Source organism: Diadema antillarum, unplaced genomic scaffold (assembly GCF_040938485.1).
Source record: "Diadema antillarum isolate AM-2024a unplaced genomic scaffold, OU_Dant_1.0 seq00000299_RagTag, whole genome shotgun sequence".
Classification (NCBI taxonomy): Eukaryota; Metazoa; Echinodermata; class Echinoidea; order Diadematoida; family Diadematidae; genus Diadema; species Diadema antillarum.
This window is the reverse complement of record NW_027271322.1, coordinates 134,385-152,245: the sequence shown is the minus strand read 5'-3', so window position 1 is coordinate 152,245 and position 17,861 is coordinate 134,385. Positions and strand designations below refer to the sequence as shown.

Here is a 17,861-nt window from a genome sequence, read left to right as displayed (position 1 = left end):
TTCTGGTGTTTTTTTTTTCCACATCCTGCATATTCTGATAGTTGGCTACACAAAAAATAGCTTTTAACACTTTCGCTCAGCCTAAATTGTTTGCTTTAATATCAACTCCTTTTTCTCTCTCTGTCTCTCTCTCGCTGCCCCCCCCCCCATCTTTATTCTCTCCGCACTGATAATCTAGATGAAGTGACGGCCAATAATGCGTCCCAGAACACAATCTACATCACACGCCGCACTAATTACTCCTTTGAAGAGGCCATCAAGGTATCTGATTACAGCCCCTGCTGGGCCCATCAACAAACCCACCTTCGTTATTGGAGCTTCTATTGTCATCGAGTGTATCCTAGCAACAGATTGCCTCCGATGCAAAGCTTGATGACCTGCGGAGATGGATATATGTGACACACACAAAAAAAAAAAGAAAAGAAAAGAGGAAAGAAAATTTACATACCGCATAAGAAGAAAGAGCTCTGTAAATGTAGAATTTCATAGCATATTGGTGAATGGAAAGCTAAGAATGGAGAGAAAACTATTTGGGGAGATAAGAACTAGATAAATGAGATTCTTCTCAGGGCAAGTGATTAGAACAGACAGAAAATCTTATATTGACAGAAAAGATAGAGAGAAGGAAGGACAAAGGAAGGAAGCGGATGTATTGGATGACCAGTCTACATGCATGAACAACTAGAAACACACTCGCAGAGCAAAGACCTCCACCAAGCAGCTCATTTCCACATAATTAATATGCTAAAAATGGTCCTATTTCCCAGTGATTAAAGTGAGGCAGTCTTCACAAATTTGAAAAAAAAAAGTTATGTTGATGATGGTATCTCTAATGAACTACTTTCACCAAAAAAAAACTTTTAAATCATCAAACAAGTGCATATATTTTGACTGAGAAAGTGTGAATCTGCAGTGGTGAATATGCTAATGAGGGAGTGTTAGTGGAAGATCAGACGTCACTGATCATGCCCACCTGTAAGAACATCGTGTTCTGCTTGTTAACCCGTTGAGGATGGGTCCCGAGTATACTTGGGTAAGCGCCTATTGAAAATGCATGTTGTAGCATAATGAAACCATCCTCAACAGGTTAAGCAAACGCTCACTAGTGAGATTTGGTTTCTTCTTTTGTCCATCTCAGATCCATAAAAACAATCATGAAAGGTGCCCTGTATGGTTGAGAGACCTTGGGACAATTACCTAGCTGAACATAAAAATTTACCAACATTCTCCAAATCGTGTTGTATGCAGTATGCATAAGTTCCGTGATACACATATCCTAAACAATGTCTCTGCCCTTGGTTGACTGACATTTTTTGCATTCTCTCGACGTTGGCATAATGCTGCAACATGAGCAGCTACACCACTGTCCTATCGAGATAGAAGAGTGGGTAATTATACACAATACAATATTTTTCTTTGCTGAACAAACTACACAGCTGACTACATACAGGGTATCAGTATTGATATGAATGCGCATGTGCGTGATTTGTATGCAAAATAGGAAGCAACAGGGATGTCAGCTCAAAAAGGACCATGCCGATTTGATGTCTAATGCATGGTACTTTTGGGATTTTAAAAGTTTATATTCATTTTTAGATCAGTTTTTATATTTATTGTAAACAGATACAAGTTTAAAACAATTCATCTAAAAATAATAAAAACCGCGTAATAACTCATATAGCATTTTAAGATGAATCATGTATGACCATTCTGAATCCTTCGAAAGTTTAAATAGAAAAAACACCAAACATTTAATGATCCAGATCACTACGAAAATTCAATCACCTGTTCTTTGTATCGTTATCACTTTTCATATAAATTTCATCCAAACCCATTCACAACTTTTCAAGGTTCATTGCAAACAGAAAAAAGAAAAACAAACTTGAATGCCAGCAAAAAACTACCCTCCTTGGTGGAGGTAATAAAGAGGAGTATAAGACATCAAGAAGTGAAGCTGATTTTAGAAGGCCAGAAACAGATATTCATGGTACACCGTGATCACTAACATCTCTGGATATGGCACCTAGCGAGAGATTGGTGAATGAAATATGTAGTATAATCTACCACAGAAAATATGGAGAGGTGATAAATAAATGCATCATCTATAAAACCTCTGAATTGTCCTGGGAACAAAAGTGTAATGCGACAGAGCTGTCTAGAATATGTTTTTGTATGATCAGCATAAAGTGCAGGTGACATATCACAAAATAGCATAGAATCTGGAGTAAGAAAAACGGTAGATGCACCACAAAAAGTCTCAAAACAAATGAAACTGTTGAACTCTGCGAACTACTGACCTGAATATTGATATGTGAGATTATACAATGTGAGTGAGAATATTGTCTGTATTAAGAATACCCAATTGTGGGATCCCTACTGAAATATATGATAGAACTTGAATATGTTATGTTCACATTTATACAGATATCTTCACAAAAACTGATCTGTAACAATATAAAAGTTCACAAATATTCTGATGTTTTGAAGAATTACAAGCAGCAAAAGTATTTTCATAAACACATTTTCATCACGTCCACAGCATCTTTTATATCCAGTGATTATCGTAAAACAAAATGATATGTACATAGCAACCCATTTATCCTCCCTTCCAGAATGCAGTCACAATGTATGTATGTAGAATTGGTGAGATTTCTGAGCCAAAAGTCAAGTAAAAAATTACTTTTTACATATGCAACTTTATAATTTCATCAGAATATAGCACCCAGGGTGGTCATATGTTTGGTCATGCATCATTTCTTTTGGAATTAAGCAAGGGCACAATCTATTATGTGATCTATCAAATTCAAGCAAACTCACATAAATAGAAATCTACTTTAAGTTACATCAAAATGATTTATAACAATCTGCTGTTTGATATATCATTTAAGGACTGAAGAATTACATGACAGGAAAAAGTAACAATTCATAGCACACACACATTCCAACACAAACAAACAAACATACAAACAAACAAACAAACAAACAAAGAGGACATACTGGTGCAGATATATACACTAATGTCTGAATGGAGGAATGATATTCATGAGTTTACTTTTGCCTAGTTGTGCATTTGCTACCTTATATCTCATGCGACAACATTGCATAAGAAAATACTTTCAGGCCAGCACACATATAATTCTCAATTGCCTCTTGACTTCATGGAAAAACAAACAAACAAGGAAACAATCCGATTACCTCTCCCGAATTTGCATTCTCGTCTCAAGCAAAATCTGCTTATAGATGGGCTCAAATACTGGATTGCAGTCAAGCGGCAAGTTTATTTTCAGTTACCATGGCAATGGCGAGCACACCACGAGGGGCCACTGGCCGGGGGCTTACCGTTTGAGAATTCCTGTGCCATTTTGTCCACGGTGTGCTGCAACTCCTGGTTGAAGACGCTGGGGCCGTTCGTGGTCTGCTGGGGACTCCGTTTGTTGAAGACGTGATGGCGCACTTTCCTGGTGATTAAATATGTGCGGACAGATCGGTGAAACAAGACTTTTTGCAGAACAAAATCACAGCACAGACACAAAGTAGGGTTTTTTATGAAATCCAAACATATCATGTTATTGGGATATAATCATTCACAAGTGCATGAATGTGACTTAGAACTGGACAAAGCCCCAAATCCTCAGTACTCTTGCTTGAAACTCAACTTTGCAATTCAAAATTCAATGAATACTGATGGCGCCAACCACATAAGGTGTTACTCATAATGGAATCTTGCATCCCACGAAGTGTAATGCCCAATTCAAGTACATGCAGGATCTTACTGGAGTATTGTCAATCTTCATTGGTGACTTTTTATGTAAAGCCAGAAGAGTTGGCTACAAGTATTGTTCATGAACAGAGTCATATATTTGGGGGGTTTCTATCACGTAAATGCTAATGCTATTTGAAGGGGGGGGGGGGGAGAATATCAATGACAAAATGTGACCCTGCATCACAAAACAAACAAAAAGTCGCCAGACATGGATTTTTAGTTAAGGGCAGATTCTGAAAGAGCAGACTCTAAGCTTTAAAATGATGTATAGCTAAATTGAAATGGACTCTCCTAAACTATCTAAATATTGGAAAGAAAGCACGCACTCTGGAAAAGTGTGAACCGAGAAAAGAGGCTCTGAAGTGTCGGGTCTATCTGTCTATTCAAGCGTTTAATCTTTAACAAACCGTGCTAGCTGAGCGAAGAATGGGACAAAAAACAGGATGTAAACAACTGGGGCAACAACAATGAAGGCATTATCAGATTTAGCTTAAATTGAGCATGCTGTATTAACAAATTCTGACAATGATTAATGCCAACTTTCAAAGCAATAGCCTTATCCCTTCAAAAGTTTATCAGACTTGAAAGTGAAGAGTGTGCAAAGGGTTATCAAGAAATGAAAAGGGGATTCTAAGACACGCCTGATCTCACTACTCTACAAAAAAAGAGTTGTAGAAAAACTGCTGAAAATGCACTTTCCCATTCATTTTATGATCCCAAACTTAAGAATAATGTAGAAGAAGGGTAGCTCTTTCAGAAAATATGAAAAACTCAATATTGACTTAGTTGACCCGTTTCACCTGTTTTGAGTCCTCACGTAAAATGAAGGGGTGCGACTTTTTGTTCGTTTTGTGATGCACGGTCACAAATGATATCAGACTGAAGTCATAAGGGGTGAAATTAAATTATGTCAATACAGTTTGCACAGAAATGGGCTGGAAGGATGATGAAGAAGAAAACTGGCTTTTCAAAAGGCAGGTGAATCGGATACTCATTTCTCAATATTCTCTGTCACACAGTTAGGCTTTCACACATGGCGGAGATGGAAAGGGTTCCTAAGGGATCCATGAACTTTTAACAGCAGCTGAAAATGTATCCCTATTTAACTGTATATAAAGGAATCTTCAATCCCATACTACATATCCCATGGGAACTTTTACCCATGTCACTGTGGGCTCTTCAAAGACACAGTGAAGTTTCTGAAAAATCTGTCTTGTTTGCAATTGTGTGCAACAAGAATTCTCTCAAACTTTAGTAATGGTTTTATGAAAGTTTTATCTGCAAAATGAATGTTCTTAGTAAAAGCAATTGAACTTTTGATTATCCAGGCACCCATAGCAGCTAGCTCCAAGAGGAGGTGGTCTGACCGTGACACTTAGAAATTTGCCAACAGAACAATTAAAGGGTGTGTACAGTTCTGGTCGCGGTAAGGATTTAGCTTTTAACGTTTTGCGAGATATCCAGAAACCACTCTGTGAGATGTCAAAGAGCATGCAATTCTAAGGGGTATCAAAAGTTTATTTGATGAAAATCGGTTTTGAAATGGCTGAGATATCCAAAAACAAGGTGAAACAAAGAGATCCTAATAAAAGGTGTGGCCTGTCGCCTTTTATTATTTTCACTTTTTTGGATATCTCAGCCATTTGAAAACCAATTTTCATCGAATAAACGTTGAATCCTTCTTAAAATTACATGCTCTTTCATATTTTGTAAGAGGTTTCTCATTATCTCACTTAGGAATGTTCAAAACATGAATTCCCACCTCAACCGGTACTGTACAGTCCCTTTAACATGGACTGCACACCCTTTACTTGTTCATTTAAGCTAAAAACTTTATCTGGTGGCAAATAATGGATTCAACTTGTTAAGTACACTTCCATTGTATGACATCGATACAGAGTTTATCTCACTACAAGATGTCCATATACGGCACATCGAGTCGACAGGTGTCTCAACCATACCCTCATGATTGCGTTTTGATTCATGACAGTGAGAAATGAACAAAATTCCCTTCCCATGGTAACAAGGAGCTGCCTCGCTGCACAGAAATCGTGACACTTGATATTCACGCAATGTTCCCAAAATGTCACAATATGCTAATTTCATGAGTATTTCACTTCATTCTGTTTCAGTGAGCCAGGATACATGGGCATCTGGGCAATCCTCTCCACCCAGCCCCCCCCCCCCCCCCCCCCCCCCACGCCACCACCCCTCCCCCCCCCCCCCCCCCCCAACCCCTTAATACATTTACAACCTCCTTATCAAGGAGGATCTCCTTCTTTGCATTCATATTGTAAGATAGCAAAAAAGATAACATAATCATCACCTTGGTCTAATGTACCCCGATTGTTCCTGATAACAGGTACAACTACAAATCTTCATATAATTCATCACCTTCTTTAATTCTGCCTGAACCAAAATGTGGGAGACAGAGTCACATGAGCTGGAAATATCTTAATGATATCACACTTGTTCATATGTTTCATCAATTTTTTATCAAAAATAAAACACTTGGCACATACATGTAGTTTCCTTGGATCAATATTTGTGTAAAAAAAAAAAATGATAGTAATGACAGAAAATCAAACAGCTTCAAATAGTAACACAAGCAGTTCAATTGAAAGAGCACAGGATACAAAAAAGAAATGAAACGTGTATGCTGATTCATTGTTACAAGAAGACTGCACAAGAAAAAAAAGAATATATATATATATATACTGTATAAACTGTTATTTTCGCAAGGGTTACATTTTTTCGAATTTCGTGAATGACCTGTTGGACCACGAATCTATTCCTACACAAAAATGTCGTCATGCGCTAGACTAATAGTGCACTTACAATAGCCTCATGAAGAGTCAATTCGCGAAAACAACATCTCGCAAAAATGTCCGTGACCTGCTCGTCTGCGGAAATATCTGTACATGAAAATAACCACTTATACAGTGTATGTATGTAAATGAGAAATCGAAAAGAGCGGTAGGCATAGCTATAGATTTCAACAGGTTTAATGGCCTCCGAGCTTTCAGCATGTACATGGTACATGCCCTTCATCGCACATTATTCATAGATATATTATATGTATATCATAATACATCTTATGGAAGAGACTTACCCTCCATAGCCTATGACAGGTGTGATGTGTACCATTTGTGGAATGCTCTCTCCATTTCTCTTCTTAGAGTACAGCATACCCTCCCAGGACTGCAGAGAAAGAAAAAAAAAACAAAAACAAAAACAAACAAGCTTGATATTACAGGAGTTCTTTTTTCTTGAAACTTTCTGGCCAAGATTGGCTGAGACACAAAGGAAAAAGAATTTAAAAAGATGATTCAGACAACCTCATTGTACAAATAAATCTATTAATGAGGATTGCCAAAAAAAAAAAAAACAAACAAACAAACCAAAATAAAACCAACATATGAAACCTTACCCTGGTGATATTTAAGAACAAGGTATAACAATGGACAGTCTGTATACAATGAAAGTACAGTATCGTGTTTCGCATTTTTTCACTTTTCGCTTTTCATCAGAACCTCCTTTCTCTGACCCCTCCCCCATCTTTTGCTCTCACTCTTAGACAAACACAGCGCTATTGTTAACATTTCTTTTATATTCAAGATATATCTCTGTGGTGAGAGTTCTCCCTTCTCTCTATCTCATTATCACCCTTCCTTCTTTCCTTCCAGAGGGTATTTATGTCTCTGTCAATCTGTCCACAGCCTTTTCAATCTCACTTTTCTCCAGACAGGCTATTCCTCTTTGTACCGTATGGTTCATTGAAGAGCAGTAGACTGTCAATAAATCTGGCAGTATGCCAACCACATGACAGGCTTTGTGTCTTTCACAAATGGCAGTTGAATGAGAGACAGACTTGTCAATCACCATAACTGAGCTTTACATTTTCTTTGGTCTTTTGTGACAAGCTACATATAATGCATCTGAAATTGTGTAGTATTCTTACTTATTATTTTGTCTGCACACAGTCACAGTTACGGTAAAGCACAAATTGCACTCCTTTCATATCTGTATTAGATGACATTTGAGGTACAACCCTTTTTTTTCCATTTTTCCATAAAATGTAAATAATGTTTAAAATTATGATTTCCATAAAATAGAGTCTCTTGTTAATAATGCTTGAAATCATGATTTCTATAATTTCATTTACTGGAATCTACAAATGCTTTCAAGAAACTCTGAAGACCTAGAAAAATAGCACTATGTACAAAGTCAAAAGCATAAAGTCTTCAAACAGAACAAATGATATGAATACTACAATGTACTCCCTTGCTTTGTTCTTATATTCATGCAATACTGACTTCATGCTGTTGAGTTTGTTTGTTTTTTAACCTTTTGTGTGTATGTTAAACATTCTAGAAGATCATGCATGATGAAGATTCGATCTTAAAAAGATGAGATGCTTTCTCAAAATGTTGATGAATAATACATCAACATCCTCTTCAGAGAGGCACTTGAATCATTAATTGTGAATAACATACAAAAGTTGTTTTTTAGCCTATCTTGCATTTGCACTTCCACTGTTTGATTGACAGATTCATAGCTTAGTGATAGCCTTAAACACACCTAAACAAACACACACACACACACACACACACGGCAGAAGATACTTTGTTTACCAGTAAAAATACATGACACTTAGATTTTCTTTTTTAATCTCTGCAACAAACTTGCTTGTGTAAAATGGAGGAAGGCTACAAGTTTCTTTCTTAAATGAGAAATATTGGCAACAAGAAAAGCACTCTGAGAGCGCAGACCTCCGCCAAACAGTTACAGTACTTTCCATCGATGATCTTGCTCTTCCATAGAGATCAGCGATTTCCACCCCATACGTATGCATCCTGAAAAATCATCCGATTTCCCAATATAGAAGCCTTTCTTACGTCATAAACCCTCAGCTGCACAGCGCACCTCGCCCTAGCAATAACTAGAGCACGCACTTTAGTGCGCGTATGAAAACCTAAAAAATGTGCTGAACTCCCAAGTTCATTGACCCTACCTGCCAAAATATCGAAAATCTTTCATGAAATCCATAAAAATTTCCAGATCACTACCAAAATCTAATCATCTGTTCCTTGTGTCATTCTCAACCTTTCCTGCAAGTTTCATTCAAATCCGTGCACAACTTTTTGAGTTATTTGCACACCGACAAACAAACTAACAAACAAACCAACAAACCAATGCCGATGAAAACATAACCTCCTCCCTTGGTGGAGGTAATTATGCATGCATGAGTTGCCTTCACACTTGATCAATGAGAAGTCACAGAAATAGAAAGATTAACAGCACTCCATCAGTGAAATAGCTATTTTATTATCAGAGCTGAGTATACACGTCATTCCTAAATCTTATTCCCAGAGCTGAGTATACATGTCATTCCTAAATCTTATTCCTGGAGAGCAGTGTACAGAAAATATCCTAATCTTGTTTACACAGAACATATACTCATCACACTCATATTGTCATCTGTTGATAGGACAAAGGCTCAAATGCTCCAAAACAAAAGTGTACTACTTGGCCAACATACGTGCATCTGTCTGCCTAAATTCAAGCAAAAAGGGGGAGAAATTGACATAACTGACAAAGAATAGAGACAAAGACAATTACAAAAAAGAGAGAAAAAACAGAGAAAAAACAAGGGGGGAGAGAAATGGACATAGCTGACAAAAAAGAACATATACACAGAGACAACAATTGTCACACACATCTTGCAAGTCACAGGGCGAGAGAAAACAGACTCTTGAGTTTTCAGGGAGATTGGATATGAAGCGTACATAGAGCGTAAAATGCGCATTTCTCGAATGGCTACCCGATGTGATGGTGTACGGGACTATGGCTTTCATCCATGTTAGTATCTGTTTATGAATATTGAATAGCAGTGAAATAATTGGGAATCTGTGTTATTCTATAAAATCATCTTCACAGATCTGCTGTTTTGTTTTGTTTTATTTTCAATTCAGTAAAGCATTGTGAATGCTGGCAAATATGAATGTCAGCGATATGAAAAGACTCCAAAAAGTCGAGCAGCTCGCCCAGTGCTTGGTATACAGAGTAGATCTTCTAGCGCTCCTGTACTAAGGGAGTTACACTGGTTCCCCATCAAAGAGCGTATACATGGATTACATACTAGCCTTTCTTGTTCACAAGTGCATTATGAATACTGCTTGTCAATACCTATCCCACCTAATAACCACTCCTACATGTATAATCTCCAGATATCAACTTTGGTCACAAAATGAAGAAACAATCCTACAAATCCCACAAACAAAAACCAAAGCATTCGAACGCATATGCTGGATCTGTCGTCTGGAATACTCTACCAAAACAACTCCGCCTATGTGTTTCAGAAGAAATGTTTACAAGGTAACTTAAGACTAAACTGTTTGAATTTTAATTATGTTGTCTTTATAACATATGAATGTTGTATGTAAATTGTACAGCGCTTTGCAGGCCCCTGTGAAAGTGTTCAATAAGAAATAGTTATTATCATTATTATTATCATTATCATCATTATCATTACTATCATTACTACTATTATCATCATTATTATTATCATTATCATTATCATTATTGTTATTATCATTATCATTATCATTATTGTTATTATCATTATCATTATTATTATCATTATCATCATTATCATAATCATTGTCATTATCATTATCATTATCATCATTATCATTATTATTATCATCATTAATATTATCATTACCATTATCATTATCATCGTCATTATTATTATGATTATTATTAATAATACTATTATCATCGTCATCATTGCTCTTTTTATGTGGGATAACCACTGCTGCACGATTTCACATTAAGTCAGGAAGAAATAAAGTTCCTTGACTCGAAAGGTATCGAATCTAGGGTTGTCATACATTGAAATTTCATGTATCATCATTTTGTGCACCTGCAGCAGTTGAAAAAACACCTATATTCCTTAAATACTGTTCAATCACGCCAGAATCATAGGCACTTCCATAGATTAAATGGTGCTAAATCAACTTTACTGTGCACAGTAGTGAATTACGTGTGTATAAACTATGATCGACTACGGTAATTGTAGCCATCTGCTCCTCAGTCACAATAGCATGCCGACTGCTTTTATCTTGTAAATAAATTGGAAATCATATACAGTCACCATCAAGGGAGCTGACACATAAATTACAGAGGTAAATGCTAGTCACTGGCATTTACCACGAAAAATTCCCGTGATTATAAATTTGCGATAAATTATTCATCGCTGCCGACTCAAGTACGCACTTCCACCGAAATACGTCGCCATGTCACGCTCGGAGAGCAACCGTTTTCCGACTGCCACCCACGCCTGTACTACTCCTGCCTGGTACGTCCAGGCAGATAACAACAGCAGCTGACGTCAGTCATGCTAAGCTGCGGCTGTGGATTTCTGGCTTTGCTCAAGGCCCTACCCCTCCCCCACCCCAACGGAGAAACAAACTATTAGCATGGGAACCCTTAGCCATTCGAGCAGTCATCCCCTCATAATTCCGATCATCATATATGACCTTGCCTCACTACAAAGTATTACATGAACACTCAGAATCGTCCACTGACACACTTTCTCTCGCCCCCCAATGCTAGAAAAAAAATGGCACCATTGTAATTTGTGCCAATGAGAGAAACTAGGAGAGGTAATTTGGCATGTTGTGCTCTCAAGAAACAGGGGGCAACCTGCTCTGCTCATTTACTCTCTTCTGAAGGGGTAAAAGGCAAGTGATTAGTGCAAGGAATGGCATAATCACCCATAATCTGGCATCGGGAACAGCTCAAAATCGAGAACAAAGAAACAGATAAGATCAGCCGTAGATGTTCATTACATCCAATTGTGTTGTGTTTGTGTGCTTGCCCTTGCACATGACTGTATGTGTGTGTGTGTGTGTGTGTGTGTGTGTGTGTGTGTGTGTGTGTGTGCATGAGAGCGCACGTGTGTGTTTGTAACTGTACATATGTGTATACATGTAAGTACATTTTATGTGGGTGTGCATGTATTTTTCTGTATTCACTGTATATTTCTTTGGTGAGTGAAGCAGAATGGTGAACGTTTTATCAATCGCCAAGTCCTCCCACACTTGTTGACAATACAACCTGCAATCATGGATATGTTCTCCTTCAAAAGCATTTTATCACTTATCATTAGATCTGGCTGAATCATTTTTTTCTCTGGCATTTGCAATTAGCAAATTGTCGTGGCTGTAGCCTGGGGCGAAATGCACAACAATGAGACCCAATCAGCTCTAATGTCATGTAAAAGTCACTCTGAGATGACCTGGAAAAACAAAATAGCGGAAAAATATATCACGCCTCTTTGACACACAGTAAGATGTGGCGTGATGGTGTGTCGTCTTCTTGCACTTTGATATACTCAGGGATTTTGCAACTCCAACACCATGCTTCATGACAGTACACACCTTCTATCATTCTTAATCAGTAAAGTGTGTAAAAATCTCACATCCTCGATCTTCTCAACATATTCTGCCTTTCCTAGAGAAGAAGCTGCAGGCAAGTTGATATTTCTTGCAAATTTTCTGAGTCAAACAATATTTGTGATGAAATTAACAACATGGTAGAAATACTGCCTCCCACATTACAATTGCCTTTTATATCATCTCCTTTCAATTCCATTAAATTAAATTCAAATTCATTTTTATTTTCTGACAAAAACACATCTCAAGGGTGGGAAATCACTAACTTTTCTCTTGACAAGAGATATTACCTCTTCGTCATTCAGTCAATGTGGTCCTTTTTACAGCAAATTTAACCTAGATTAAACTAGAAATATCACTTAAGGTGATTAATACCCCCGCCCCGTGACGACAGTCTTACCCAAGGAATGATCTTTCCTTGATCTTCTGCCATTTAAATGCCGTAACCATGACAACGCAGCTTCCGACACGTCCGAAAAATATGTCTTGCACATCTTCCCACCAAGACTATTGTGTGTGCCACATTTCATAAGCTTTTGTCAAAAACTGAGGAAGTAGTTCAATCCACAAGATCTTTCCTTGATCTTCTGCCATTAATATGCCGTTACCATGGCAACGCAGCTTCCGACACGTCCAAAAAATATGTCTTGCACATCTTCCCACCAAGACCAATGTGTGTGCCACATTTCGTGAGCTTCAGTCGAATACAAAGGAAGTAGTTCAATCCGCAAGATCTTTCCTTGATCTTCTGCCATTTATATGCCGTTACCATGGCAACGCAGCTTCCGACACGTCCGAAAAATATGTCTTCCACATCTTCCCACCAAGATCAAGGTGTGTGCCACATTTCATAAGCTTTGGTCAAAAAACTGAGGAAGTAGTTAAATCCGCAAGATCTTTCCTTGATCTTCTGCCATTAATATGCCGTTACCATGGCAACGTACTTTCGGGTACTGTCAAAAAATGCGTCTTGCACATCTACAACCAAAGGCACACATCTGTACCAAGTTTCATGGAAATTGGGCAAAAACTGAGGAAGTAGTTTGCAACACAAAATTTTCCATCATTTTGGCTCATAATATGTGAGCTGTTACCATGGCAACATACTTTTTGTCACTGTCAAGAAATGTGTCATGCTGACCTATATCCTAAGACAAACATTCAATATGAATTCCATGAGAATTGGAAGAACACTGATGAAGCAGTTTTGCCATGAAGCATTTTGCCCTATATTTTACCAATAACATGCCGTTACCATGGCAACGCACTTTTTGCCACTGCGGAAATATGTGTCTTGCACATTAACATATTCAGATGAACATCTGTACCTAATTTCATAAAAATTGATCAAAAACTGTGGGAGGAGTTCGCGACGCAAGATTTGTACCCATTTTTGCCCATAATATGCCGTTACCATGGCAACGTACTTTTGGGTACTGTCGAAAAATACGTCTTGCACATCTACAACCCAAGGCACACATCTGTGCCAAGTTTTATGGGAATCGGTTGAAAACTGAGGAAGTAGTTCGCGACGCAAGATTTGCAACGGACCGACCGCCCGACCGCCCGACCGACCGCCCGACCGTCCGCTGATTCCTATATACCCCCTTCAAACTTCGTTTTGCGGGGGTATAAAAACTGTCTAGAATCCAAATTCATGAAATATTACACTCGCCAAAAACCATATATGGCGTAGCCAATGAAAATAGCTTCCCACTTTCTGGAGCAGCTTTAGACAATATCAAATCATGGCAACCTTCTGTTTTGGAGCAAGACACTAGTGTATCAAAGCTTCAATACTGACTTTTATTATTTCATGCTTTTGATCTCAAAATACTCCAAAATGACTCACTATCCTGACAAAATCACATCAGTCAGACAAGTTTCTTGGATAGAGCCTTTCGATATATTGCAAGCATATTTCAAACCGTAGAAGATGAATTTTGAGCCTTTTTGGGAACTATGTTTTTAACTCTAAAAGAGGTGTGTGGAGGGGGGGGTGGTGGTGGCACAAACCTTTGCCTTCTTCAGTTGTGAGTAGATGCCGTCGACGAGCTCTGGTTTGTTTTTGTCGCACCTGGGCATGTCCTCCATCTCTTGGCCAAGGACTTCCTCACTGGTGTAACCTGACAGCCGCTCGTAGGCGGGGTTCATGTACTGGATGGTGCGGTTCTCGCTCGTGATTTGGATGGCTTCCGAACTGCTCTCCAGTGCGGCGAATAATGAGTTGGTGGCTCTGCGAAAAGCAAGCACAAAGTCATTCACATTGGTTTGGGCAGGATCTATAATACAAAAATTGATAAATAAACAGCCAAGCATATTATTTGACTACATATGACAGCAGCAGCGCTGGTCACCTGGCAGCAGCGCTGGTCACCTGACTGTAGCGCTGGTCACATGACACCTCCAGGAAAGATTCACCCCGCAAGTGTCTTAACAGACACCATCGCGGGGTAGCCTCAGGTGAATCGCCGCAGGCTACCCCGCATCTACCCTGGTTGATCGCAGGGTAAGATTTCGCAGGAGGCTACCCCATGGCTACCCCCAAGGCTCTCCACTGTGTTGCGTCTTAACAGACACAATCTTCCCCTGGGAACAATCTTCGCCAGAGGCTACCCTGAGGCTACCCTGCATTTTGTGGCCTGCTAGGACGGGGCTAAAGAGAACAATATTATGGATATCATAAAGATACCAACCAACATGTCACTGAAGCATTGGACAGACTAAATCCTATTTCCACCTTCAAGTACCCATTGACTTCAAACTTTCTTCCATACTTTATACCATATGAATAATAGATATGAAATGAGGTGAAAGAGGTACATGTCTGATTGATAGATGTTGTCTTCTATGCCATATATTTTGTCCCCTGTATGTAAACTTAAGGCTATAAATGATGTTTAATACATCTAAAAAAAAAGGAGAAACAAAAATCAATGCACAAACACGTACAGCCGAATAACAACACAGAAGAAAAAACAAAATCATGGGGAGAGCACAGTTACTGTATTAATAGAATATGAAAGAACTTTTGTCTTTACATTCACAACCCTCGAGGGCCTCATTCAATAACCTGAAAGTCCATTAAATGAACCACTCTCATTATCACCCCCACTGGATGCAAAGCAGAGTTCATTATGGACATTGGAACAGGTGCGTATCATCATCTTGACATTGACACTAGCCGTTAACCGATCAAAACATAGACGTGCATGTTGGTATGCATTGTAAGTTGACAGTTCATTAGCTTCTTTGTCATTTGGCCGACATTTGAACGAGATGAATAAGCATACCACCGACTTATTATTCCACCATAACATTCATTTGTTTCCCCCACCCCATCTCAACCATCCCCCCCCCCCCACAAAAAAAAAGAAGATATATGAGACAGAAAAAAAGCATAGTTTGTAAAGTGTTGGGGAAATAACTTGCCATCAGAATCTGTGTGGAAATTGGGTTATTTTTTTCTACACATGATTTGTCCGAGAATGAGAACTAGAAATGCACTATATTTTTTTTCTACACATTATTTGTACAGAAATTGGATATGTGTGTGTTTTGGGGTTTTTTTTACATGAGATTTTTTATGGATATTGGAGATGAATATTTCTACATACTAAACAAGTCCAAAATGTACAATTTTCTGATGAGACTCATCATGCTGATATTTCTCTTTTAAAAATTCATCCATTCAAATCTTTTGGTTTGTTTGGTGTTTTTTTTTCCATAATGGAGGCAAAGATTTTCTTTATACCCAAAACAGCATCTCAAGAAGTAATACGATACAGTCTTTCGTTTTTTTGCTCTGCTATCTTTAATATGCATAGCAAAATGTGAGATATGTAGATCTATGTGAGATATGTAGATCTAAAGGGTCACTCTGAATGTTATTGTGCTCCTATCAGCGGGACCGCATCCCTGGAGGCAGCAAAGCAGAGTATCCCAGCAACCGTCTCACCTGAGTTTGAACTGTGATCGGAACTCTCCAAACTCTATCTGCAGCAGCTCGTTGAGGCAGGCTCCCGTGTTGGCATTCTCGGCGTAGCGGCGGTTGAAGCCGGCGTTGATGAGGGGCATGATCGAAGGTTCGTCCTTGTCCAGTGGACTGCAGGACAAAGACAACATGAGATGGGTGAAAAAACAAAATACTTCACATATTGAGGTATGCATATCAATTATAACGTCAAATTATACATTGCTTCCACTTATTAGTGGGCTACCAGTACCAAGGATAATTTGCACTCATCATTTCTTGGCAGCCATTCTGAATTCATGCAGATCGAATGCCTTTTGTCTTCCATCCTAAATGATAATAATAATAATAATAATAATAATAATGATAATAATAATGATAATAATAATAATAATAATAATAATAATAATAATAATAATAATAATAATAATAATAATAATAATAATAATAATAATAACAATAATACTACTACTACTACTACTAATAATAATAATAATAATAATAATAATAACAATAATGATAATAATAATAACAATAATGATAATAATAATAATAACAATGATGATAATAATAATAATAATAATAATAATAATGATAACGATAACAAATTGTAAAATACCACTATCACATTATACAATACGAGTCTTTCCTCTTTTTTTTTTTTAACCGGCACTTTAAAGGTAACATTGTATTCACTTTCCTCTTCCACAAAATGTTCCTGTCTAACCTCAACTGCATACACATTGCATGATACATTTCTTTTTAAAAGTAGGCAAAGTTGTTATTTGAATAATTTTTTTTCTCACTCAATTTTTTACGCTTCAAAAACAAACAATGCAAGCTACATAATGTATATCTAACGACTTTTATAAAAAGCAAACTATGTATCAAATGCATAAAGAGTGAGATAATTCATTTCCGGGCTAAATGAATGGAACATAACACTTTGTTTCTTCTTCTGTGCCAAAATTAAACTGGAAATAATTCTGCATCACAGATTGCAGATTTATCCACTGGTCTTAGACATGCACACACTCACCATACCTACTGGCTATTACAGACAAAAGGTATGGGTGTGGGATAGCAGCCCATATACCAGGAAAAGAGATGCACACTTCATTTGTGTGTGTGTGTGTGTGTGTGTGTGTGTGTGTGTGTGTGTGTGTGTGTATGTTTTATTGTTATTAAAGCGAAGAGTGCACAAACTCAGCTAGAATCTCATCTTACCTATTATTATGGACAAGAAAAAAAAAAGGACTTTAAACAAAAACAAGGAGAAGACACGCTTCCATGAAAGAAATAATATACCGTAGTGAGGATTTGGGTTGCACACACTGAAACTCGAGATACTTGTATTATGTTCAAGCACATGAAAGAATGCAGCACCAAGCCATTACATTTAATACTACCCTCACATGTCTATTCTATGAGGCCCATACCTACCAATACCACGCCATGCACTTCTGATGTAGAGAAACAGACAGACAGACAGACAGACAGTAATAGCATAGGTATGCAAGTGGCAAATCATGTTAGCTGGGAGTATTTACCATTTTGTTTCTTAATTTTTTATGGTGTTTACAGACTATAGCAATTCAATTGCCAGTGTGCAGTCACGTGATACACTTGCATACCCCCATCTCTTTTCATAATAATATCTAAT

General features: G+C 37.9%; 1 protein-coding gene across 1 annotated transcript in view; it reads right to left on the bottom strand.

Annotated features, from left to right (window-relative positions):
• Positions 1–17,861, bottom strand: part of LOC139730239 (high affinity cAMP-specific and IBMX-insensitive 3',5'-cyclic phosphodiesterase 8B-like) — a 101,065-nt gene that overhangs the window by 20,531 nt on the left and 62,673 nt on the right. The window contains exons 5-9 of the mRNA XM_071641125.1: positions 16,184–16,330; positions 14,242–14,461; positions 6,876–6,964; positions 3,340–3,458; positions 304–377 (exon numbers count right to left, since the gene is read on the bottom strand). Coding sequence (XP_071497226.1) covers positions 304–377; positions 3,340–3,458; positions 6,876–6,964; positions 14,242–14,461; positions 16,184–16,330 — 649 coding nt within the window. The remainder of the gene's footprint in view (positions 1–303; positions 378–3,339; positions 3,459–6,875; positions 6,965–14,241; positions 14,462–16,183; positions 16,331–17,861) is intronic.